This window comes from Dendrobates tinctorius, unplaced genomic scaffold (genome assembly GCF_039654945.1).
Source record: "Dendrobates tinctorius isolate UK_male_01 unplaced genomic scaffold, ASM3965494v1 ptg000018l, whole genome shotgun sequence".
Taxonomy (NCBI): Eukaryota; Metazoa; Chordata; class Amphibia; order Anura; family Dendrobatidae; genus Dendrobates; species Dendrobates tinctorius.
The window spans coordinates 14,606,813-14,634,639 of record NW_027361686.1 but is presented as its reverse complement, the minus strand read 5'-3'; the positions used below and the strand labels follow the sequence as shown (position 1 = coordinate 14,634,639).

At 46.5% G+C, this 27,827-nt stretch overlaps 1 protein-coding gene across 6 annotated transcripts in view; it reads right to left on the bottom strand.

Annotated features, from left to right (window-relative positions):
* Nucleotides 1-21,317: 21,317 nt before the first annotated feature.
* FOXR1 (forkhead box R1) overlaps nt 21,318-27,827 on the bottom strand; it is a 51,248-nt gene continuing 44,738 nt past the window's right edge. For all 6 annotated transcript variants that reach the window (XM_073566483.1, XM_073566482.1, XM_073566481.1 and 3 more), the window contains 2 exons: nt 21,909-22,141; nt 21,318-21,528 (listed from right to left, as the gene is read on the bottom strand). In XM_073566483.1, coding sequence (XP_073422584.1) covers nt 21,500-21,528; nt 21,909-22,141 — 262 coding nt within the window. In that variant the 3' untranslated portion in view covers nt 21,318-21,499. The remainder of the gene's footprint in view (nt 21,529-21,908; nt 22,142-27,827) is intronic.

Genomic DNA, 27,827 nt, shown 5'->3' with positions numbered 1-27,827 from the left:
AAGGGGAAAAGTGATGGGGTTGCATGGGTGGGAGAAAATGTGTAAGGGGAAAGTATTGGGAGAAAAATGTGTGAGGGGACAGTATGGGGGAAACACGTATATTACTTACCGGTAATGTGTTTTTTCAGAACCCATGACAGCACCAACGAGAGATGGGATCCACCCTTCAAGGACAGGAAACCTTCAAGATAAAAAGGGCGGTGCCCATCTCCGCATCAGTAGGTTTACAGAGCACAAGAGGACCTCCAGGAAAAGCGTACACACATTATATATTATAACTATAACTGTAATTTTTAATTTTTTTACTTTCATCACAAGTGAATAACCTAAACCACAAAGGTGATCAACTTTGTAAAGGGAGGGAATATAAGGGTGCTGTCACAATGTAAGGATTCCGGACTTTCCTTTGTGCCTGTTTGCCCTGATCCAAGATGGAGTCTCGTATCTCGCCCTGTTATGGAATTTCCTGTCTGTCCTGATTATTTAAGTCCAGGTCACGTGCTCCTCTTTGCCTGAGTATTTTGTTGCTGTTGGCTCCTGAGCTCCTGCTGTTCCGCTGATGGACTCCCTGCTGCTGCTCGTTACTCGGTGCTCTGCCTCTCCATGTTCTGCTGCCTACAGTTCTCTGTGCATCTCCCTGATGCTGTCTGTGCTTAACTAATGGTTGGACTTCTAGTTGGAGCTACCGTACTTACTCGAATATAAGCCGAGATTTTCAGCCCATTTTTTTGGGCTGAAAGTCCCCCTCTCGGCTTATATTCGAGTCATATACACCGGGGGGTCGGAGGGGGAGGTGGGGCGGGGGTGTCAGGTCATACTTACCCGTCCTGATGCTGTCTCTTGAGCCCCCAGCTTCTCCGCGCTCTCTCTTCCTGCCTTCAGAGGTCACGTGGTACCGCTCATTAAAATCATGAATATGCGCATATTCATGAGTTTTAATGAGCGGTATCACATGACCACTGAACGCAGGAAGAGATAGCGCGGAGAAGCTGGGGGCTCAAGAGACAGCGTCAGGACGGGTACGTATAGCGATACTCACCTGTCCTGCGTCCATGGCTGCTTGCTGCTGTCTGTCATCGGTCAGTGACTTCAGACAGCAGAGGGCGCGGTGACGTGATTAGTGCGCGCCGCGCCCCTGCAGTCTGAACGTCACTGGCCGATGACGTGGCAGATAGCGGTGAGCAGCCATGGACGCAGGACAGGTGAGTATCTGACACCCAGCGACGGAGAGGTGAGTATGTCGTTTTTTTTATTTCTACATGCAGCAGCAGCAGCGGCAGCACATGGGGGAATAATCTAAGGAGCTTCTTATGGGGGCAGCATATGGGGGAATAATCTAAGCTTCTTATGGGGGCAGCATATGGGGGAACAATATGGAGCTTCTTGTGGGGGCAGCATATGAGGGAACAATATGGAGCTTCTTATGGGGGCAGCATATGGGGGAACAATATGGAGCTTCTTGTGGGGGCAGCATATGAGGGAACAATATATGGAGCTTCTTATGGGGGGGCAGCATATGGGGGAATAATATGGAGCTTCTTGTAGGGGCAGCATATGGGGGAATAATCTGGAGCTTCTTATGGGGTCAGCAAATGGGGGAATAATCTAAGGAGCTTCTTATGGGGGCAGTATATGGGGGAACAATCTATGGAGCTTCTTATGGGGGCACCATATGGGGGAACAATCTATGGAGCTTTTTATGGGGGCAGCATATGGGGGAACAATCTATGGAGCTTCTTATGGGGTCAGCATATGGGGGAATAATCTATGGAGCTTCTTCTTGGGACACCATATGGGGGAATAATCTATGGAGCATTTCCCACCCTAGGCTTATACTCGAGTTAATAAGTTTTCCCAGTTTTTTGTGGCAAAATTAGGGGGGTCGGCTTATACTCGCGTATATACGGTATTTGCCCCTGGAACTGCTGTGGCTAGTAAGGAATCCTGACATCTCCATTTCCTCTAGGTCTGTGTTTGATTGGGCTGCTGTGCGGGACTTTCAGCCCTAAAGGTACATATAGTGACCTTCTCCTGTTTATGCCGCTCCTGTATCACGCTGGACTTCTACATTTAAGTGCCGTGTGCATTTCCACCCTTATGATTGCTGGACTTCCACACTTTAGTGTTGTGTGCATGCTCATTCATAACATCGCAGAACTGTCTCATTAAATGCGGTGTGCTTACTTTCATACTTACTGCTGGACTCCTACGCTTAGTGCCTTGTTCACACCTGCGTCATATTACTGTTGGACTATTTCATATTAGTGGTCTCGCCCCGCTCTTCAGTTATTTTGCATCATTCTATATTGTGCTGTGTTTTTGTTACTATTGCAGGAAGTGCTCTTGGGTCGCCCTCCCAGGGCTGTGGGGTAATCGGTAGCGGGCCGGTCGCTCAGAGGGGATGGTCACAGCAGCGGTGACCCGGTCCGTGGCCCTGGGCGCCCAAGTAAAAGGGAGATTGAATGATGTTTTGTAATGGAAATCAATAGTTCGTGACGCCACCTGTGGTGTTCGGCAAGGGAAGTGTTAAGCCGACGCTGCATGCAGATCCTTTGGGACTGATGGTGTGGTGCAGCAATGATGTTATAGCCCTCCACAGGCAGGGCTGTATTCCCAGGGCAGAGTGAGGTGACACGTAGTTGGTGTGGTGTTAGGCGCAAGGGATGCAGCAGTGCTGGATAGGTTGGCGCAGGAATAAGTGGAGGACACCAGGGCATGTAGTTCCAAAGCTTTACTCACAGTCTGTTGTACAAACAGGTGCCTGCCTCCGTGCCGTGTCCTCCGGGTCAGGGACTCAGTCAACCCCCAGGCCAGATGGAATACTCCTTCCCAACACTCCGCCAACATGTGCCTTTCTGAACGTCTCCTCTTATAGCGCCTTTAGATGAAGTACTCCTAGTACTGAGTTACACTGGAGTTCCTCCTGTCTGATGTTCCTATGAACTCTACTTGTACGGCAGACAGCTGTAGCCTGCTTCGGGGACTCCTTGCTACTAAGTCCCGACTCACTATCCAGTTGCTGTTGTGCCCCCAAGTCTTGTGTGGGAATAGAGTGGGCACTACTTCTATTCCTCCAGTGTCTGCTGCAGGACCATTAGTATCCATACAACCTCGGGGACCGGGCCCCGGCCTTGCGCTTATAACTTCGAGGAAGGGTTCTCTTCTCACCCACGTCCTCTGTTCTCTTTTACTCCTCACGTTCAGTACTAATCCTTTCTTTCTATGGAGAATCAGGCTTTCAGTCTATGTTGCTCTCTCTCTCTCCCTTTCCCGTGCCAGCAGACCCAGGTCACTGCGGCACTTCCATCCATCTATCCCTCTCTCCGGGGATCTTCTTCTCTCTAGCTCTCCAACCAACTGACCTCCAATCCTAAACTCTTCCCGCTCCTTGTAATGTAATCTAACTCCACCCACCTCCCAGCATGTTTCGTGTTCCAAGCAGGGAGCCACCAATGGGTGCTTTGCTATACTCCAAGCAGGGAGCCGCCAAAGGTGCTTTGCTACACTACTTTGTGGTGTGGGGTGCAGGTGTTGGAGTGTGGTCAGAAGTCTCCACCTTACCTGGATGGTGGGATACTACACCTCAGGAGGAGGTGCAGTACCTCGGTGGCGACTGAGCCTCAGGGGAGCCACATACCCCCCCCCCCGTTAAACACAGCACGCCCGCGGGCTGCAAGGCAAACAAAGTTGACAATATAGGAACATACAAAATTTTTATATTGCATAATAAACATGTCTTATACTAAACTTCCCAATGTGGGAGGCACCGTTTCTTCAATGTTACAAACAATTTAACTGTCTATCTATATTTCAAGTTATGCTACCTAATTCAACGTGCTATAGGAACAGATTCACTATCACTCGAACAACACATTTGCTAGTGACACTTTTCTTCTCCATTTATCTTTCACATTTTTATTTAACTCTCACATCTTTATTCAAACTCTGTAACACAGTCACTGTATTCCGTTCTCAATTCGACCCTATAAAATCTGTCATTAATACTTTCACTACACACTATCATTGTCTAGCTTCTTATTAAAAAAATATTAAGCATTATCAACAAGTGCAAAGAGTAGACACTGGTCCAGCCATTATGTCTTGAAATGTCCTTATAACGAGGTAGTCCTTGTTCAAGGGAAAGTTCCTATGTAAAACCAAGAGAGAGCACCTGAAGAGGTGCAAACTATTTACATTTACAGTTCCGGATCACTCAGCGTCCATGATCTCCACAGTTCAAGTGCAAAAGCTGCCAATGGAACTAGGCAACAACTGGATCAACAGATAACATAATCAAAAATAGAAGGATATTAGAAAAAAACTGAAAAAACAGGCACAATGGTGCAAATACCCTCCTGGGCAACAAGGTTAGTTTACTGTACATTACTGGTGGTGTTCCCTTCCTGGGGTTCTGGAAGCTGATTGCTTGGGCTGCTTCCAGGGGAGATGCTTTGGGTGTTCTGATGGGTTGAGGAATTGCTGATTCTCATCTGGCATGGCTGCTGCCTGAGGTACAGCAGGGGTGGTGATATCAACGGTGGCTAATGATGCCTCTGCCAATCGGGAGTGCAGTAGAAGTAGCAGCTGGTACTAATGGATACGGTTCCTCCCGTGCGGGTGGTACTGCTGCTCTGGGGCGGGACCTGACATCTTGGGACGCCGCGGCCTGTTGGCATTGGTAGGCAGCAAAACGGGGGCTTTGTGGCCAAGGGATTTCTATATCCCCAAGCAGCCTGGATTCCTCCCAGCCCCGAAGGTGTCGAATCGTGCATGCCTGCCCCAGCCGGACTCTTCTCAGTAGGGACCTCTTCCACCTCCCCATTTCCAACAGCCTGCTGCCCCTGGATGGCTCGTCCAACATCCCCATTTCAAGCTCCCGCAGGCCAGCCTCCGACAATGTAAATTCAGGGGGTAACCCGTTAGGAGGGCCCGGATCAATACCCGGTGCCTCCCGTCGGCGTTGTCTCGGGTCCGGTACAGGTATGATGGGGTTCCCGGTGGCAGCGGCGATGGTCATGGCGGCCCGGGCAAATACCGGAGTCTGCGATGGGACAACTGGCGGCTCCCGGTCTGCGGGGGTCTCCGGTGGGATCTGGGCAGCCGCGTCAGGTCCAGGCGGAAGCTCCTCTTCCTCCGCTTCGGCTCCCTTGGAAACATGGAGCGGCAGGGAGATGCCCACAGACGCTGCCAGGGTCATTGCAGCCGTCTCAGGTGCTACTGGGTCTTCCTGGGGGAGATCCGGTGCAGCGGTGACAGGTACCGGTGTTGTGGGTATCACAGGTGCAGGCCCCTCCTGGGCGCGCTGCAGGTTCAATGTCCATAACGCTTCCTGCCTCAGTCGCAGGCGGCACGTCAGCTGGGTTATCTCGTCCTCCAGCTATTGGCGGTTCATCCCGGAGACGGGGTTGGAGCCTTCAGCCATGGCGACGGGGAGATCCAACTCAACCTCCGTGCGCTCCACAGGCCTCCTCCCTTCTCCTTCCAAGATGACGTTCTCGCGTTCTTCTTCCTGCCTGAGCTCTTTTCCCGCCACTGGCCCTCGCCCCTCCTTCTGAGGGCGGCGTCTTCTTCCAACTCCTCCATACCAAGCCAGTATACGAACCCCTCGGGGGTGGGCCATGTCGTTGTCACATAGAAGTTCAGACAGGGGAGGCCCAGGACAGTCCGCCGTCTTTTCATAGGACCACCCATGTTGCCACGCCCTTCTTCACCGCGCCAGCGGCCATTTTTAGCGTTCATTTTACAGTCTATTAAATTGGGTCTTCTGCACATTTTCAAAAACTTTGAGTCTTAGGCACACAGAACCCGATGGCATCGGGTCTCGTCATCGTGTTTGTGACGCCAAGTTTTGGGTCGCCCTCCCAGGGCTGTGGGGTACTCGGTACCGGGCCGGCCTCTCAGAGGGGATGGTCACAGCAGCGGTGACCCGGTCCGTGGCCCTGGGCGCCCAGGTAAAAGGGAGATTGAATGATGTTTTGTAATGGAAATGAATAGTTCATGATGCCACCTGTGGTGTTCGGCAAGGGAGGTGTTAAGCCGACGCTGCATGCAGATCCTTTGGGACTGATGGTGTGGTGCAGCAATGATGTTATAGCCCTCCACAGGCAGGGCTGTATTCCCAGGGCAGAGTGAGGTGACACGTAGTTGGTGTGGTGTCAGGCGCAAGGGATGCAGCAGTGCTGGATAGGTTGGCGCAGGAATAAGTGGAGGACACCAGGGCATGTAGTTCCAAAGCTTTACTCACAGTCTGTTGTACAAACAGGTGCCTGCCTCCGTGCCATGTCCTCCGGGTCAGGGACTCAGTCAACCCCCAGGCCAGATGGAATACTCCTTCCCAACACTCCGCCAACATGTGCCTTTCTGAACGTCTCCTCTTATAGCGCCTTTAGATGAAGTACTCCTAGTACTGAGTTACACTGGAGTTCCTCCTGTCTGATGTTCCTATGAATCCATACAACCTCAGGGACCGGGCCCTGGCCTTGCGCTTAGAACTTCTAGGAAGGGTTCTCTTCTCACCCACATCCTCTGTTCTCTTTTACTCCTCACGTTCCGTACTAATCCTTTCTTTCTATGGAGAATCAGGCTTTCAGTCTATGTTGCTCTCTCTCTCCCTTTCCCATGACAGCAGACCCAGGTCACTGGGATCTGCTGCAGCACTTCCATCCATCTATCCCTCTCTCCGGGGATCTTCTTCTCTCTAGCTCTCCAACCAACTGACCTCCAATCCTAAACTCTTCCCGCTCCTTGTAATGCAATCTAACTCCACCCACCTCCCAGCACGTTTCGTGTTCCAAGTAGGGAGCCACCAATGGGTGCTTTGCTATACTCCAAGCAAGGAGCTGCCGAAGGTGCTTTGCTACACTACTTTGTGGTGTGGGGTGCAGGTGTTGGAGTGTGGTCAGGAGTCTCCACCTTACCTGGATGGTGGGATACCACACCTCAGGAGGAGGTGCAGTACCTCTGTGGCGACTGAGCCTCAGGGGCGCCACACACTGCTAGCTTTACTTATTTGCTTCACTCTATATTGTGCTGTGTTTTCGTTACCATTGCAGGAAGAACTCTGTTAGTTGCGTTACCCTTGTTAAATATACTTATTTGCATCAATTTTGGACTCAGTCTTGTATTATCCCACGCAATTAGATTCCGTAGTAATCTTAGAGTTGTTACACATGGGTTCCGAAAAAACACATTATTGGTAAGTAATATACATGTTTTTCTGTCATCCATGACGGCACCAACGAGAGAATAACAGAGAACCAGTACCACTAAGGGATGACAGCCTCAAGAACCCTTCTCCCAAACGTGAGGTCAGAGGAGGCAGATAGATCTAGCCTATTGTGCCTATAAAAAGTAGAAGGGGGAGACCAAGATGCAGCCTCAGGGTCGCCCTCAGGGCATTACTGTCAGTCGCCGGCGAGTGCGCGCTTCAGCAGTGTGGAGGGAGTGCGAGCGTCGCCGCTGGAGCGTGGCGTTGTTTTTTTGCTTTTTAAATTGAAAGCGGCGATCCGGGGGGCCCGGAGCAGAATGCTGGACATGATGGGGGCAGAAGCCAGACATGGGGGCAGAAGGCAGACGGCAGATATGGGGGCAGAAGGCAGACATGATGTGGGCAGAAGGCAGACGGCAGATATGGGGGCAGAATACTGGACATGATGGGGGCAGAATGCTGGACATGATGGGGGCAGAATGCTGGACATGATGGGGCAGAATGCAGACATGGGGCAGAATGCTGGACATGGGGCAGAATGTGAGACATGGGGGCAGAATGTGACAGTGAGACCCAGGAGGGGGCAGAATGTGACAGTGAGACACAGGAGGGGTAGAATGTAATGGTGAGACAAAGGAAGGGGCAGGATTTGAGAAACATGGTGCAGGATGAATATGATGGAGACAGATGGGGAGATCATATGGGGTACAATGGATCCTCATGAGGGCGGGATGGGAGAACATATAGCTGAAGCCAGGAATGAGACACATGGGGCCAGGATGGGGAATATTATTAGCATATGGGCTAATTATTGGGCTATTATAACTCCAGTGATGTATTTATTTTATTTTTTAAGTATACTGTTTTAAATGGGGGGGCAGTCCTGTTACTGTGTAGAGTAATACTATGTCACCTTTTTTTCTTCATGTGATGCATTGTAGAAGTTGGGAAAAAGTAAGTAATGTGTTCTGCAAGCGGAGCTCTAGATAACGGTGTTATTTCCTGCAGAGACGAGCCCTGGCTGGAAGACATGATGGCGATCTGTGCTGGATGAAAGATGAAAAGCAAGGATGAAGGACTTCACCTAGAGACATCACTAGTGAGTTAGTGTTACCTGTACACTGGCACTATACACTTAATACTATATACAGAGGTCCTATGTATAATGTCACCAGTGATCACTGTATTACCTGTGCATTATATACAGAGCACCTGTGTATAATGTCATTGATCACTGTATTACCTGTACACAGACACTGCATACTAAGGACAGATCCCCTGCATATAATGGCACTTATGGTGATAGTATTGTGTTTTTTAATTACTGATCAGTATTGTAGTATTTAGTCACTATGTGGTGTTAATATGTGGTCTGGTCATGGTGTTGCGGTATTTGTCCCTTGTATGTGCTATTATTTGGTCACTTTGTGGTGGTAATATGAAGTCTGGCCATGGTGCGGTGGTATTTGTTCCTTGTATGTGATATTATTCAGTCACTATTGTAGTAATATGTGGTCTGGTCATGGTGTGGTTATATTTGTTCCTTGTATGTGGTATTATAGGTCACTATGTGGTGGTAATATGTGGTCTGGACATGGTGCGGTGGTATTTGTCCCTTGTATGTGATATTATTGTTCATTGTAAAAATTGAAAAATAAATAAAAATATACCTAAATTGTATTGCATATTTTATCAAATATTTAATAGGTTAGTGTAGAGCTCGGCCAAAAGTGTCTACAGTGTTGTGATGGCGGCTTAAAAAATCTTTTGGCCAAAACAAAAGCTGCCCGCTATATGTGTGATCTGGTAATGGGAACTGTTAATGTGTGATTGGTGAGATGTGGAGTTTTTCCAAGAGAGGGCGGTGGGGCTGTGGACAATTTGAGGGGTGGAGCCTGGGCGGAGTCTAAAGGAGGCCCTGAAATTCCTAGTGGCAGCCCTGTGCAGCCTTACAAATCTGTTCGATGGACACGTCAGATTTTTTTGTCCAGGACGGTGCCATCGCTCTTGTAGAGTGGGCTTTTAGGTTTTCTGGAAGTGCTCTACCTGCCTCTGTGTAGGCTATCTCAATGGCTTCTCTGATCCACCTCAATAAGGTACTTTTCAAAACATTAAACCCCTTTCTGGCCCCTGGAAGGAGATCAATAGATCCTTATCCTTCATCCAAGACTTTGTAGCTGCTAAACACTGCATAATGGATCTCCGGACATCTAAGATATGAAACTTTTCTTCCCTAGGATTTTTAGGGACCTGACAGAAGGATTGTAATGTTATTACTTGAGATCTATGGAATTTTGATATGACTTTATGTAAAAAGGCCTGGTCAGGCTTCAAAATTACTTTATCCTCCAAAACGAAGTGAAGATCCGCAGACAGAGCCTGTAAGTCACCCTACAGGCTGTCGTTAAAGCTTGCAGCAGTATGGATTTTAGGTTGATCAATTTTATAGAACTCAAATTTAGGGGCTCAAAAGGGGGTCCTGGCAAGGCATCTGGCACTAGATTTAAGTCCCAAGGAGTGACTCTTGACAGACGGATTTGGCTCTAGTGCACGCTTTTATGAAACTAGCCACCCAGCTATTCACTGCCAAATTGTAGTTGAACAGCCCCTGTTCTTTCTCCGACATAATTAATGACTCTTGCACTGCCTATTTGATGACATACAATGATTGCTGTATGTACAGGATGTTCAGATTTCCATAGTTTAATGTTTTTGGATCCATCTAGTGGCCAAAGTTATAACCGCATGATATTATGCATTGTGCTTCCTGTATTTTCTTTCCCTCCAATTCCCAATGTATCCTGGGTAAGTTTACAAGGCATCATGGTCTAATGCAGCCCCCTTTTTCTGTACAGTCTGCCATTTTCTGTCAAGCCTGCTTCATGTGGACATCTCATTTCTCTACCTCCCCTTGTGTCAGCATAGTCGTTTCACCGCATCTATACACCATCACGTTCAATAAAGCACAGATTCAACCTACAATCTTCTTATTGGACCCCCGGTATAGCGGTTTAGCTACCCGTATAAGCTATATGAATCCAGGTTCATTAGTAAGGACGGAATAGTGAAACGACGACTCTCCAGCTAGTGGGAATACAAAGAGAAGAGCCTTCTATCTTGCAGACCACAGTAGAACAGCAGCTATCCAGCTAGTGCAATTCAGAGAAAGGACAGCCCTTCATCCAGTTTGCAGTTACTAGTGATGCTGCAGAAATCCATCTAGTGAGATTCAAGTCACCGGCTACACAGAGACTAATACTGCTACAGCAATCTCTGCACAGCCAAGCATCCCCCTGACACCATGTCCCACAAATCACACAGGACAAAATCTGCTACATCTGTCTCCTCAAAGACTGTATCTATCAGCAGCGCGGTCGCCATTGCCCGCTCAAATGCTGAGGCCGCCAAAATGCGAGCGAGGTATGCTGAAGAAGAGATGCAACTTAAGTTAGAGAAAGCACGCATAGATAATGAGAGAGCCGATCAAGAGAGAAAGGCGCAGTTAGAGAAGGCACGCATAGATGAAGAGAGAGCCGATCGAGAGAGAAGGTCACAGATAGAAAAGGCACGAGTGGATGCAGCCTTAGAGAGCCTAGCTGAAAAAAGAAGCGGCTGCAGCACTGGCAGAGGCAGAGGCAGAGGCAGAAGCACTGGAAGCCGCACACAACCCCGAACAGCATAGCCGTAGCAGTGCGTCAAGTCTGAAGTTGCTGCTGCAAGATTCACAACGCACATCTCAATATGTTAATGAACTTCCTGATCCAAACTATAACCAAGATCACGACACATCCATTGAAACGAGTGAGAGTCATCATGAGGCTCAGCTCCAGAAAAACGTGAAGCAAAGCAACTCTCCTGTCTATCTTGCCCCTCACCAGGTAACCAACGTGAATCACTTTGCTGACACACCACACATCAGATCGAAGCAATATGACACCGGCTGGCGCTACCCTGAGGATACTAAGAGGTATGAACGCACCTCACATCACTATCAGGGTGACCCATCACCAATATACTCTGCTGACAACCGGTTCACATCAGAACTTGCTAGGATCTTCACACAACGTGATCTGGTTACTAGGGGACTCATGAAATTCACTGACCACACTGAAGGTTACAGAGCTTGGAAAGCTTCCTTCCAAAATGTTACTAGAGACTTGGGGCTACAATACAGGGAAGAGACAGAACTCTTAGTCAAATACCTAGGAGAAGAGTCAGTCAAACACGCAGTAAGGATCAGAGACATTAACATAAATCACCCTCAAATTAGCCTTAAAGAGATCAGGAAGAGGCTAGATGAGTGCTACGTCTCTGCAGAGGTCATAGAGAGAGCCTTGTTCAAAAGAATCGATGACTTTCCTAAAATATCTAACAAAGGTCTCCCAAAACTAAGAGAGCTAGGTGACCTGCTACAAGAGGTCCTAGTTGCCAAATGTGAAGGTGACCTACCAGGACTTGCATACCTTGACACAGCCAAAGGTGTTATCCCTATAGTCCAAAAGTTGCCCTACAATCTTCAGGAGAAGTGGCTCATACGTGGTTCCACGTACAAATACAAACACAGTGTTTCCTTCCCTCCCTTCTACGTTTTTGTAAACTTTATACACGAACAAGCGACAATCAGAAATGATCCCAGCTTTGACTTTGCAATGTCATATGCCGCATCACCACCAGCTGCAAACCCACGCAGAACATCTGTGGCAGTGCACAAGACTAATGTTTCTTCTCCAAGTTCCAATTACAGGTCTGCTGGCCGCTCTCAATCAGAGACAAAGGTACAAGAACCTGACAAGCAGTGCCCGCTTCATCAGAAGCCTCACCCTCGCCTGAAATGCAGAGCGTTCAGAGGAAAATCTATGCCGGATCGCAGAAGCTTCCTGAAAGAGAACAGTATCTGCTACAAGTGCTGCTCATCCACCACTCATCTCGCCAAGGATTGTAAGGTCAGTGTAAAATGCACAGAATGTGGTACCACAGATCATAACACTGCCCTACACACTGGCCCAGCTCCATGGAGTGCACAAAACACGCCAGCTGACAGTGGAGCATGGCGGGGAGGAAAAGAGCACTGATGCAGCTGCGCCAGAGATCACTTCACAATGTACTGAGGTCTGTAAAGGGACAATAGACAGCAGGTCTTGTTCTAAAATATGCCCCGTCAGAGTGTACCCAAAGGGTCATAGAGACAATGCTGTGAGACTGTATGCTATCTTGGATAATCAAAGTAATTGATCCCTGGCTAGATCAACATTCTTTGACCTATTCCACATTAAAGGACCAAGCACTCCTTACTCAGTAAAGACATGTGCAGGTACTGTGACAACAGCGGGCAGGATAGTCACTGACTACCAAATTGAGTCCTTAGACGAAAAATTCTGCCTGCCACTACCTACAATCATCGAGTGTAATCAGATCCCAGACAACAGGTCTGAAATCCCTACACCAGATGTGGCAATCCATCATGCTCACTTGAAACGCATAGCACACCTTATACCGGAACTCGACCCCCAGGCACAGATAATACTGCTGTTGGGAAGAGATATCCTGCAGGTTCATAAAGTGAGACGTCATATCAATGGACTCCACAATGCTCCCTATGCCCAAAGGCTAGACCTAGGATGGGACATAATAGGAAACGTATGCTTGGGACACATGCACGCCCCATCTTCTGTGAAAAGTAAGCTAACAAATACATTGGAGAAAGGGCGCCCATCTCTGTTTCAACCTTGCAACAATGAGGTCCATGTCAAGGAACTACCACACAGCATCCAACTACCCAATCATTTAATAGACTTTACTCATGACAGCAGTATGGTGTCAGGAAGCTATGAGGATCAGTTGGGGTGTACAGTCTTCCAGAGAACTAAGCAAGACAACCAAGTATAGCAATGTCGGTAGAGGATAAGTTGTTCTTAGAGGTAATGGACAAAGGTCTCGTAAAAGATGAGACCAACAGCTGGGTCGCACCTCTTCCCTTCAGAACCCACAGACCATGTCTACCAAACAACAGAGATCAGGCATTCAAATGTTTCTCCTCTCTCAAACATAATCTGCAAAAGAAGCCAGAGATGAGAGATCACTTCTTCTCCTTCATGTCAAAGATATTTGAGAACTACCATGCAGAACTAGCTCCCACTCTCAAAGACTCTGAAGAATGCTGGTTCCTACCCATGTTTGGAGTATACCACCCTAAGAAACCGGGCCAGATTAGAGCGGTGTTTGACTCCAGTGCTAAGTTTAATGATGTCTCCCTGAATGATGTTCTACTGACAAGACCAGATCTCAATAACGATCTACTGGGAGTACTTATGCGTTTCCGTAAGGATTCCATTGCCTTCATCGCTGACATCCAGCAAACGTTCCACTGTTTCCTTGTGAGAGAGAGACAGGAACTTCCTAACATTCTTCTGGTACAGAGACAATGATGCTACTAAAGAGGTCACAGAGTACCACATGAAAGTGAACATCTTTGGCAATAGCCCATTTCCTGCAGTCGCCATCTATGGACTCAAAATGTCAGCTCAAGAAGGTGAAACAGAATACGGATCAGATGTCAGACAATTCATAGAAAAAGACTTTTATGTTGATGGCTGTCTGAAAGCCATGCCTTCAAATGAGACTGCCATCAGTCTTCTCAGGAGAGCCCAAGAGATGTTTGCTTGCTCCAACCTCAGGCTTCACAAAATAGCCTCAAACAGCCAAGAACTCATGAAAGCATTCCCTTCACAAGACTTGTGTAACGGTCTCAGAGACCTGGACCTAGGGTCAGACCCCACACCAATGCAACGCAGCCTCGGGCTTCTCTGGAATCTACATGTGATAAGTATAGCGTGGCACTACCGCAGGGTGCACAAGTAGGTTACCCAGACCCAAATGAATAACAAATAGTAACTTGGCACTCAACTTGAATGATCCTTTTTGAAAGAAAATTTTATTATGTGCAGTCTCAGAAACGTTTCGGCCCACAACAGGCCTTCATCGGTCTGCCGACTGATGTCACAATGTGGTGACTAAATGCAAGTCCAAAATTTCGTATATATTGATTCCTGCTATCAAGGTTGGTGCAGGTGTGCACTGTGCACTCACTTGATACTGTTTGCGTATGGGCTGGTAAACTAGCCAGACTCAATATATATTGATTTTGGTGCGGTATCTAACTCCTTGGATTCAAATTAGGATGATGCACATTGTGGGATGCTTGGCCATATAAAACAGGCGTTTGATATGAAAAACTAAGTGGTCTTGAACCATAGGTCCATGCAGGACTGTAGCTGAGAGGGAGCACAAGATAAGGGTGTAATCAATGTAGTGGTATCCCCTAAAGCTTGTGGAGGTCGGTTGGGGTATGTAGATCAAAACGCGGTATCCACCGCTTGTATGACAGCCTGGGTGAGCGACCCCAGCCTCCAAATCTTACCCAGAGTGACCCCACCCACCAAATTGGACCCAGAGAGGCCCCGCCCACCAAACCGGACCCTGTGGGGCCCCGCCCACCAAATTGGACCCTGTGGGGCCCCGCCCACCAAATTGGACCCTGTGGGGCCCCGCCCACCAAATCGGACCCAGAGTGGTCCCGTCCACCAAATCGGACCCAGAGTGGTCCCACCCACCAAATCGGACCCAGAGTGGTCCCGCCCACCAAGTCAGACCCTAAGGGGCCCACCCACAAAATCGGACCCTGAGGGGCCCCTGCCACAAAATCAGACCCTGAGGGGCCCCAACAAAATCGGACCCTGAGAGGCCTCGGCCACCAAATTGGACCCAGAGAGGCCCCGCCCACCAAACCAGACCCTGAGGGGCCCCGTCCACCAAATTGGACCCAGAGTGGTCCCGTCCACCAAATCAGACCCTAAGGGGCCCCAACCACAAAATCGGACCCTGAGGGGCCCCTGCCACAAAATCAGACCCTGAGGGGCCCCAACAAAATCGGACCCTGAGAGGCCTCGGCCAGAAAATCGGACCCTGAGGGGCTCCGCCCACCAAATCAGACCCTGAGGGTCCCCGCCCACCAAATTGGACCCAGAGGGGCCCCGCCCACCAAAACGGACCCTGAGGGGACCCGTCCGCCAAATTGGACCCTGAGGGGCCCCGCCCACCAAATCGGACCCTGAGTGGCCCCACCCAACAAAACGGACCCAGAGTGGCCCCACCCACCAAATCAGATCCAGAGTGGCCCCACCCACAAAATCGGATCCAGAGTGGCCCCATCCACAAAATTGGACCCTGAGGGGCCCCACCCACAAAATCGGACCCTGAGGGGCCCCACCCACAAAATCGGACCCTGAGGAGATCCGGCCACAAAATCAGACCCTGAGGGGCCCCGGCCACAAAATCGGACCCTGAGGGGCCCCACTCACAAAATCAGACCCTGAGGGGCCCCACCCACAAAATCTGACCCTGAGGGGCCACACCCACAAAATCGGACCCTGAGGGGCCACACCCACAAAATCAGAGCCTGAGGGATCCCCACCAACAATTCAAGCCCTGAGGAGCCCAGGCCAAGGAATCAGATCCTGAGGCGCCCCACCCACCAAATCAGACCCTGAGGCCAAAGTGGCCCCTGAGAGGCACTCACAGTTAAAACGGATCCTGAGTTGAAAGTCTTGCAGGGGCAGCAGGCAAGTCTCTCTTAAGGGGGCAGCCCGGGCACCATTTCAAACCACTATCTATACTTCCTTCAGGAAATACACATCGTTATTTTTAACATTCTATCTTTTACTATTGATGCTGCATAGGCAGCATCAATAGAAAAAGTTGGTCACACTTGTCAAGCACTATGCTTGACAAGTGTGACCAACCTGTCAATCACTTTTCCAAGCGATGCTACAAATTGCTTGGAAAAGCGCTAGCATTCAACAAGCTAAAAACGCTTGCAAAATGCTAGTGTTTTACCCGCTGCAGGGAGTTGCGGAAATGCTGCGGACATTTCCGCATCATTTCTGCAATGTGGGCACATAGCCTTAGGTTACTGACTGAAAGTCCCCATTCAAGCCCTTTATGAAGGAATTCTAGGATCCTGTGGATGACAGGAACTTCCTCCAGGTTCTGCCATATATTTTTGTGGTAATTGGTTTCCTACTACCTAGCATGGTGGAAACCAGACTTTAAGAGAACCCCCTACCTTCTGGTAATGACCTCTCAAGTTTCAGACTGTTAAATGCAAGCCCTTTACTTATAGATGGTATCACTGTATGCTCCGGATGTAGTGGAAGGTGAAACCGGCAGGGTATAAAAATAAAAGAAAATATGATGTGTGTAATATACAATATAAAGAGACACACAGAATAAGATGATCAAACAATGGCCTTTATTAGAGTATAAAACAACAATAAATGTACACTTAGAATAATTAAAAAAGGCACCCCAAATGTAAACATGGTATTATAAATCCATAATGGGCTATATAGTAAAGCTTTCCTAATAACCATGCTATGGTGGCTCAATGAGTAACAGGTAAAAAAATTATATATACATGCAATGACCCCAAAAACACAAAAATAGTGCAATGTGTGGCAACAAATGCCAGCTTCAAGTAAAAAGCAATGGTGGTATGGCTCAAAAAGTAAACGTGAATACCAATGAGTGATAAAAAATAAATATAAAGCGCCACACAATGAAAAAATACCACAAGGGATAAACAATACCTGATGGGCCAGCTAATGATGCCTGAATGAACGCGCCCCGGGGCGCAATAAATCCACAAAAAGTTCTATTTATCTGAATATCTCTGCGGTCATTGATTTGGCCTGTGGATGTGCGGCAGCTGACTGACCATTCTATGCGGTATACTTCTCATACATCAGGTGAGTGGAATTGTAGTACTATCTGTACCATGTCTACCAGATAAGACCCTATTTGCGGTTTTTCAAATCCTACAGTGTGAATCATTGTATTGGCACATGGTAATATGCATCCTATTACTCGGGTACTGCCATATAACTGTCATGATCCATGCTGGATCAGGACTGATATAAAGCACAGGTAACCCTTTTTTTTCCCTAAGCTGTGCTTAAGGTGTTTTTTCCCCCGGTGGCCATTAGGATTATTGCACTGTGGTGTTGTTTGTTCTCAGTTTGCCCCGGTGGTGGAGAGCGTCATTGCACTCTAGTTTCTTTTGTTTAGTGCACATGATTATAATGCAGGTGTGATTGCTGGCTCTGCTATAAAAGAGTCACAGGTGTTGCAATCAGTGTTGGTGATAGTGTTCATTTCAACCATCCTTTTTGGAGGAAGGAGCTGGAGAGCAGCTCTGACAGAGCCTGGTGTGAAAGGAGTCATAGGGGATTTCCTTAGCTCTGACAGAGCTTAGTGGCAGCGATTCAGGAGGAGAGCTGCATGCTGGTGGTGGAGCAAGTGCAACAGAGTAAATCTAAGTGGTGTTTCCCTGTTTGTGTTTTTCCTTAGTGTGTATTAGTGCAGAGGTGGGGCCAGTGCCTGCGCCACCCAGCTCCCTAGCAAGGGATAGGTGTAGGGTGTGCTAGGGCGACAGGTTCGTGATCGGCGCTCGGTGCGGAACCGGCATAGGGAACGTTAGGAGCGTTAGGGACACTGACAATACCGTAGACCTGGCTGCCAATCTGAGTCCGCAGAGGCATCAGACAAGAAGGTCGCCGCTCCTCTCATCACCAGGAGTGTGGCTAAGATGGAGTCTCGAGGAGCATTGTTTTTTTCATTGATCTTCTAGCTTATTTAACCAGACCATGAGTGATCTGGCTGTACAAGCCGCAGCTATGGCTGGTTTTACAGCCCCGCTAACGACTCCCATGTACCTTTAAGGAAGGTATCAATTTTCCTAAGGGATCTTTCGACAATCCTGTATCCTCAAGGGGCAGAGAGGATTTTTTTGAGGTTTTCTCTCATTAATGGGGAAGGTTTTACACTTTCTTTGATCTAGAGTTCCAAGCATTGTGTTTTACAGACTTTTTAGTTTTTTGATCGACCAACCTCATTGTGGCCCTTACTGCTTTCACTAGGTTGCACACTTCCTCTAGCGGAAAGCAATGACCCGTCCCTGAGTCACTTTCTGACAAGGAGGAATCTGAGGAAGAGTCTTGCAAAACCCTTCGTCTGCTGATAAAACAGGAGACCTCTTATGACAGCATGACGTTTTTCCTGACTGGGACAGAGTTCTTAGATGGAAGTAAAGAAAACTCCCTTAATGAGGGATCTCAAACTAGCAGAGAAGTTAAGGGATTCCTATGAAACTGTCTCCTCTATAATTCTCCAGCAGGACTTGGCACCTGTCCACACTGCCAAAAGTACCAATGCCTGTTTAAAAATAACAGTATCACTGTGCTTGATAGGCCAGCAAACTCGCCTGACCTTAACTCCATAGAGAATCTATGGGGTATTGTCAAAAGGAAGATGAGAGACAACAGACCCAACAATGCAGATGAGCTGAAGGCTGTTATCAAAGAAACCTGGGCTTCCATAACACCTCAGCAGTGCCACAGACTGATCGCCTCCATGCCACGCCGCATTGATGCAGTAATTGATACAAAAGGAGCCCCGACAAAGTATTCAGTGCCTTTACTGTACATATATTTCAGTAGGCCAACATTTCGGATTTGAAAATAAATTTTTTCAAACTGGTGTTATAAAGTATTCTAAGTTACTGAGATACTGACTTTTGGGTTTTCATTGGCTGTAAGCCATAATCATCAACATTAACAGAAATAAACACTTGAAATAGATCACTCTGTGTGTAATGACTCTATATAATATGAGTTTCACTTTTTGTTGAAGAACTGAAATAAATTAACTTTTTGATGATATTCTAATTTTCTGAGATGCAGCTGTATATTTGGGGCTAAACTGAAACTGCAATTGTTCTGTAATGTTGGTGGTTACTAGATGCACGTCTGCCCGGACAGATAACTTCCGTGGCAGATAAGCATCCCGCATATCCAGTTTTGGATTGCTGATCCTTTAGTTCTCGAGATAATCAGCAGCCAGAGATGTCTAGCTTTGGGATTCTGAGAGAACACCAAAGAGTGAGCACTCTTGTATATGAGAGTCCAGAAAGATAGCTGTCGTCCAAACCATCATTAGGCTGACAACTATCCAAAGTGTATGGGGAGGGGGCTTTGATAAACACTTGCTCAGTGGAAATCTATAGCCTCGTTCAGATGGCTGTATTTTCATTTTTTGTGTGCATATACTGATATAGTTTTATCCAGGACTAATTTTTTTTTTATTATGAGCCAAAAAATGTAACTGGCAGGTAGTTGCTAACTAGTTAAGCAACTACCTGCCTGTTTTATCTGGTGCTGGCTCAGAGCAGTCACTGCCTGTTCTTTACTGCTATTCAACTGCTCCACATCAACAGAGCAGCTCTTCCTCTTCTGGTCTGATCTGTCAATAGGACTTGACTGCCGACGTCATACTGATTGACAGCCGGTTCAAGCTGCATAACTACTGGAGCCCACTGTCAATCAGCAGTCAGGTACTACTAACAGAGTGTAGCAGAAGAGAAGCCGCTGTTCTGTCGACGTGACAAAATGAATTAACCAAATTGAAAATCGTAGGGCTATAGACAAAAAAAAAAATTAAAAAAAATTTGCCCTCCAATATACTGTAAAAGGGGGGACAAAACTCCTGTACTACACTGTATCCTACAAAAGGGGATTTGGAGTCAGAGAGCCACCGGTAATAATAATAAAAAAATGTATACATTATTAAATATTACAAAAATAGTCATGAACAAGTTATAATGATAAAATCTGAGATGAAGACTCCGGTATAGCAAGAGTGAGACAGGGTCCACACATATAAGGTGAGGGGAGGGTCTGCAAGGGTAGACATAATAAAAAGAACATATGCTGATGGCGGTAACAATCAATACCTCAGATCAAGAAAATGGGCAATAAGACAATCTAAAGATTATAAGGAACATTGTAAATATAAATAATCCCATCCTGCTTTCCCACTTTATCAGTATTTGGTTAACGTGTCGACAACCTCAACGTGAGTTTCGCATAGGTTTCCTCAAGAGGTTATTACTGTCATATGTTGTAACATTTTCTCCAGTCCTCATGGACCCTTCTTGCATTTCAGACCTGGATAGCAGCCTGGTGTGCTGTTACACACCGTTCCCCACACCCTGACCGTACAAGGTCCTCCAGGGTTCCTCTGTGAATACAAGTGGTTTTCACATTGAATTGTCCTCTCTGGAGGGTGAGGCAATTACCATTTTTTCTCCTTCCCTAGATATTCTGATGTTAATGTGAGAGGAGTTTTGGCCTCTGCAGCAATGGAGTCAGTAGAGCGTTGGCGACCTTTCTGCCCTCAGCTTTCGGTGACCCTGCTCCGTAACTTTACATGGTCTTTACTTTATGGCAGAGTTGCTGTTCCTAAGGCCTGTTTCACACTTCCGTTTTTGACCATCAGTCAAAATCTGCCGTTTTTGCAAAAAAACGGATCCGCCATTTTTTTGGCGGATCCGTATTTTTTCCCCATTGACTTGCATTACCGGCGGATCTTGACGGATGGCCATCAGTTGGATCCGTTTTTTGAGGATCCGTCAATAGTTTTTCGTCCGCCGAGATGCCTGGACAGAGCATGTAACGTTTTTTGTACTGCAGGATCCGCATTTCTATACATCGCATGCCAGGAGGAATGAAGTCAGAAGGAAATTTAACCCTGAAATCATTTCTGGCAGACAGAGAAAAAAAAATTCTCTCTCTCTCCTTCCCGGGCAGCGGTTCCTTTAAAATTCTTCATTCGGCGGTTAGGAACGGATCCGCTTTCTGCCTTTTTGGCGGATTTTAACTGACACAAAAAACTGAAGTGTGAAAGAGGCCTAAGCGCTTCCACTTTTCATTCACTGGTTATGGTGGAAACATTAGGAGGGAAGATATTTCATAGACTGACTTGTTGCATCGGGGCCTCCTATTACAGGACCGCGCTGGTATCAGTCTGCTCTTTAGGATAAGTCGTTCTTTCATAAATGTTAGTGAAGGCCCACAGCATAGCGATGGGGTGGATTTTCTACATCTGTGGTACTGGAACTACATAAAAACCTGAATTCACTTATTTACACACCTGTCCCAATTGTTTGGACCATATAATGGGTCTTTGTTTTTCTAATAATCAAAAGACCAGATACAGATTGGAGCGAAATATAACTATTTTAATGTGAAGAAAATCTCAAAGTGCAACATAACAGAAAATCCCTTTAATTCAGGAATACTTTAAATTATTTTTTTTTTAATTAGTCCCAGTATAGATTAATCTGTGCGGAGAATGCAAACAAGACAATATATTCCGGAAGAGATGAAGATGGTAGGCACGTCACATCCCAAACATCAATTCCATCAGTGCTACAAAATAAAACAAAAAAATCATTAAATATTGCTTATTGGTCTCAATGCATTATTCTGGATCATTTGCAGGACATTTTACAATTTCTTACCACATTAATATTAAAATCATTTTATTTTCTATTTTTTTTTTTTATAAAGAAAGTTTAGCTCTTATGTCCGAAACCTGCTAAAAATGCCAATATTGAATTCAGAATCTTTTGTCCTCTAAGCACTGCATTTTTTATTATTGGGATATGTTTAAACATCATATTTGTTGCAAAAATTTCAGAAATGTGTCCATTTATAGAAATCTGCAACAAATTTCCCAAATATGACCATAACGGGAAGTGTAAAAATGCATTTCCATGTGAGGCAGGTAGAATGGACTTTACAATTACCTGGCTTCTTCATGCTTTTACGTAACACAAGCAGCAGCTCCTCGGACAGGGCATGCATATCGGTTCTGAACTTCATCCTCCCTTGTCGTGTTAGCTTCCACAGACAGAAACGCCGGGGTGCATCCGCACAGACCCACCCAGTGCTCTTCTCAAAACTGCTGCTGAAGCATAAGTTGTGCCGAACCGTGTTCTTCCAGGTATCTGGAGCAACTCGGAAAAAGGGGAAATGCTCTCTAAGACGGGGGGAAAATGTAAACTATTACACAATATACACATGGGGAAAAAAGGAGCCAACCACATATTGGCTTGTCAGTTGCTTTAACATTTACTAAATTTGACCAATTCATCATCATGACCATCATATTAGCAATTTTTATCCAATCACAACTGTAAATGCTAGATCTGGAATTGCTGAGCAATTGGGTGTCGGTTTTGAATTGGCGTCTCAGCGACCGGCAGCCCACTGTATTCATTACCACTTCTGGGGTGGCCCAACATCACACCGGAAGGTGCATAAAGGAGTATGCCTGTGTCCGCCATTCATGACCGAGGCAGAATAGCTGTTATCTGTCTGCTAGAGGTGGGCGGGGTGACAGCGCTGCATCATTTCTGTAACATGGAAGTGAACATCGCAGGCGGCTTACCGGTTACTTCTGGAATCCCGACCACCTCTGGCCTACGCTAATAGGTTACTTCATGAAAAGTTACTGCAGCAATGAGGAATATCACACACGAACACCAAGGCCATCACTCACTGGATGACACGGATACATGGTCATTACACAGTCAATCAGCTGCATCAGGTTTATGCTTCTCCACGAGCGAGATTTGTCGTTGGCCCTAATCTCTCTATGCCAATTTTTTGGAAATGTCCAACATTCTATGGTTTATTAAACATAACTTACTATTAATATTAGGCATTTAATTTCTACTGCTGTTACATAGGTTCCAATATATTGTGCCAACAAGTGATTCACATCTTTAAAGGCTGGTTTCACATTTGCGGTTCCGCAGCGTTTCTGCCGCAAACTTCAACATGCGTCATGTTTTCCTATCTTTAACATTGTGGACGCAGGTACATGAGTTTGTATGCTTTTTGCCGCGTTTGATTACGCATGAGTCATTTCGGCTTGAGCGGCTGGGCTAACGCAACATGTTGCAATTTTGGAGGCGGCAATTTGACGCCGCCTTATGCATGCAGCCGCTTGTGGAAAGAATGCGTCGAAACAATGCATTACAGTCTATGAGAACACATGCGTCCACAAGCACACCTGTTTGCTAGCGTTTTAGAACGCATGTGATTTTCCAGAGTAAGGCCATGTGCACACAATGCAGATTTCCAGCGGATCCGCAGCAGATTTTACCGCGCAGAAATGCTGCATATCCGCATTGTGATGTACAGTAGCATGTTAATCAATAGAAAAAAAAAAACGCTGTGCAGACGCTGCAGATTTTTCCGCGCGGTTTTCTTGTGGTTCAAAATATGCAGCATGTCACTTCTTTTGTGCGGTTTTCCACCTGCTCCATTCTCCAAATCCGCAGGGGGAAACCGCACAAAAACCGCAAGAAAAAAGGAAGAAATCCGCAGGAAAAATGCAGGTCATTTGACCTGCGGATTTCTTCAATTCTGCGCGGAAAAATCTGCAGGGCAAAAAAGTATGTGTGCACTTAGCATAAGGCTGGGTTCACACGTAGCGGAACTCTCGCGGAAATTACCACGAGAATTCCGGAATTCCATTCCGCAGGAAAATCGCATTTTATATTCCCGCGATTTTCCCGCGGAAAAACTAGCATTTTGCAAGCGTAATTAGCTTGCAGAATTGCTAGCATTTTCCAAGTGATCTGGAGCATCGCTTGGAGAACTGATAGACAGGTTGGTCACACTTGTCAAACAGTGTTTGACGAGTGTGACCAACTTTTTACTATTGAGGCCGCCTATGCGCGGCATCAATAGTAAAAGATAGAATGTAAAAAATAATAAAAAAAAAAAAATAATATATTGTTATTCTCACCTTCCGATGTCCCGCGCAGCCTTCCCGCCTCTCTCCATGCTCCCAGTAATCCTTTGCGTCATTTACCACGATGACGTCTGTTCTCGCGGGATCGCAACATCTCGCGGTCAGTCGCGATGACATCGCGCGAATGACCGCGAGACTTCGCGATCCCGCGAGAACGGACTTCATCGCTCGCAAAGGCTTACTGGGAGCGGGAGCGTGGAGAGAGGCGGGAAGGCTGCGTGGGACATCGGAAGGTAAGAATAACAATATTTTTTTTATTTTAAATTCTATTTTTTACAGGGATATGGTACCCAAAGCCCGGAGGACAGTCTCCTCTCCTCCGGACCATGGGTACCATCCACAAATGTTCTGCTTACTTTTCGCATGGTGTGCACAGCTCCATGCGGAAAGTAAGCAGAACAATGCATTCCTATGGGTGCGGGATCGCCGCGATTCCGCGAAATTAATGAGCATGCTGCGTTTTTTACCGCAAAGCGATTCCGCCGCGGTAAAAACCGCAGCATTAGCACAGCATTGCGGAATCCCATAGGAATGCATGGGATGCGTATTTTTCGCGGCAAAATCGCGCGGTTAAAACCGCCACGGAAGCGTGAAAAAAACGCCACGTGTGAACTCAGCCTAAACCTGTCTAGTCACTCATTAGCCACCCCCACACAAACACAGATAAAAAGAGGGAGTGGGCATTGGCAGTACACTACTCTACAGACTGGAAACAAGAGTAGAAGCTCTGCAGCTTTGAAGATTCACAACTTTGGACAATGTGAGTATAAAAGCGAATGTCTGTCTGTCCTTTTTTCTCTATTTAGTATGTACTAATTTCTGTCTCTTTTCTTGCAGCATTCATAATGTCTTCATCTTCTCTCGCGCATCACCCCTACTCTGGAACCCTCTACCACAACATATCAGACTCTCACCTACCATCGAAACCTTCAAAAAGAGCCTGAAGACCCACCTCTTCCGACAAGCCTATAATCTGCAGTAACCACCGATCGACCAAACCGCTGCATGACCAGCTCTACCCTCGCCTACTGGATTCTCACCCATCCCTTGTAGATTGTGAGCCTTTGCGGGCAGGGTCCTCTCTCCTCCTGTACCAGTTATGACTTGTATTGTTTAACATTATTGTACTTGCTTTTATTATGTATACCCCTCCTTACATGTAAAGCGCCATGGAATAAATGGCGCTATAACAATAAATAATAATAATCTTCTGAGGAGTGCCCTGGCCCTGAACGTGCAGGACGGGAAAGTGAAGTGAGTAGATTTCCTACTGATAAGTACCGTATTTTTCGCTTTATAAGACGCTCCGGATTATAAGACGCACCACAAATTTTGAGGAGAAAAATAAGAAAAAAATATTTTTTAATAAAATGGTGGTGCCTCTTATAATCCTTGCATCTTATTGCTTACCGGGGTTGGTGGCTGTGGTATAGCGGGGTCCCAGGCTCGCTGCTGGAGGAGGCAAGCGTGGAGTGATGCTGCAGGCTGCATTCAGGAATGAGGGGGGGCTCTGAGGTGTGCCGTTGCTGCTGCTGCAGGGTCTTGTGCTGCTGCCGGGTTTCTCTGCTTGTCCGGCGGTTGCTGGCCGGTGCCCAGCGGTGTGGCGTTGTGTGCCCGTCAATGCCCGGGGCTCTGCCGACATTATGCGACAGGCCAGAGCCCCGGCATTTCCTCGGTTCCCTGTGTGCGCACTAAGGTGACCGGATCTCATATGGGGGGGGGGGGGGGGGAAATGTCAGAATCTTGTTCGTCTGGACCCCACAAAACGATTCCCCTTTACAGATATTGAGAGAGCCAAAATTTGCGCACGATCAAACGACGTTAACCCGTGCCGCTCGTCGCTCAAAGTTTGAAAAAATCCAAATTGAGGTATTTTAAGATTTAGGTATTTTGCATAGTCTGTTAGACTATAAAGAATGTGACAACATTGCAGAAATAGCCATGACCAAATTTTCGAACCATTTGTGGTATTTGAATGCAGAGTTGGTGGGATTATCGTTTTTTGATCCCACCATTACAGACAATGAAAAGTTGTTAATGGCTAATAAATTGCTCAGTAGCACAGATGAACCATCAGAGCACGCTAACCTACATGAGTTGATAATTTTACATAGTTATCTAATCTATTCTAGAGCTTTTGTTAAAGTAGTTTTTGAAACGTCAGAATATAATACTCGGCATTTGCTTACAACTTGCAGGACATATTGCTTTTGTTCTTCATCTTTTGTCAGAAGGTCGTTAAAGTCGGTTACTTCCTACCTCTTTTAATTTTTCTTTCCTAACTTTTGGATTTACAACCCTAGCATGCTCTGATGGTTCATCTGTGCTACTGAGCAATTTATTAGCCATTAACAACTTTTCATTGTCTGTAATGGTGGGATCAAAAAATGATAATCCCACCAACTCTGCATTCAAATACCACAAATGGTTCGAAAATTTGGTCAGGGCTATTTCTGCAATGTTGTTGTCACATTCTTTATAGTCTAACAGACTATGCAAAATACCTAAATCTTAAAATACCTCAATTTGGATTTTTCCAAACTTTGAGCGACGAGCGGCACGGGTTAACGTCGTTTGATCGAGCTCAAATTTTGGCTCTCTCAATATCTGGAAAGGGGAATCGTTTTGTGGGGTCCAGACGGACAAAATTCCGACATCGATTTTTTGCAGTCACCCTAGTGCGCACGCTGTGGTGCCGGTAAAATAAATGGACGCCGGTGCGTGCGGTGCTGTGGGTGTCTCCGGTGCCGCGTTGTGTGCCCGTCGATGCCCGGGGCTCTGCCGACATTGTGTGACAGGCCAGAGCACTGGCACACAACGCGGCACCGGAGACACCCGCAGCATCGGCCAGCAACCGCTGGACGACCCCGATCACAGCCTAGGTAAGGCATGTCCGCTTTGTAAGACGCACCCCCGTTTTCCCCCCAAATTTCCTGGTATAGAAGTCAGACTCACCGGCCTATAGTTGCCTGGGTCCACCTTCTTCCCCTTTTTGAAGATAGGAACAACATTTGCTCTTCTCCAGTCTTCTGGCACTTCTCCTGTTCTCCATGAATTTTCAAAGATTATGGAGAGGGGTTCAAAAATTTCTTCTGCTATCTCCTTCAGTACTTTGGGGTGTAATTCATCTGGACCTGGAGACTTGAATTCATTTAGGTTAGCTAAGTGTTTCCTCACTATATTTCTGTTTATAGATATTCTGGATTCTTCTATTCCCTTAATAGGACAGTGAAGAACAGTTGATGTTACATTTCCTTTCTGAGAGAAAACAGATGCAAAATAGGAATTTAAAAGTTCAGCCTTCTCAACATCCTGTCTTACCATTTCATCATTTTCATCCTGTAAAAATCCTATAGCATCTTTGACTTTTCTTTTACTTTTGACATATCCCCAAAATCGTTTATTATTGCTTTTGACATCTCTTGCAAGCCTCAATTCATTTTCAGCTTTAGCTAATCTGACTTGTGCCCTGCAGGTTCTGCAGACAGCATTATATTCATCTTTAGATATGCCTCCCTCTTTCCATTTTATAAACATTTTTTTCTTCCTTTTTAGCATGTGCTTAAGTTCTGTGTTCATCCATCCTGGTTTCCTTAAATGCTTCCTATTCTTCCCTCTTTTCGGAATTGTTAACAACTGTGCTTTGAGAATTTCATTTTTCAAGATTTCCCATCCTTCCTGGACATTTTTGTCTTTAAGGATATCCAGCCATTGGATCCCTCCAATTCTCTTTCTGAATCCCTTAAAATCTGCCTTTCTGAAATCTAACCTTGACGTCTGAGTCTTCACAGGTCTTCCGCCTCTAGTTATCCAAAATTCTAAAATAGCATGGTCGCTACCTCCTAGGGTCCCAGCCACTTTTACCTCCTCAACCATTTCCTCCCTGTTTATAAGGATTAGA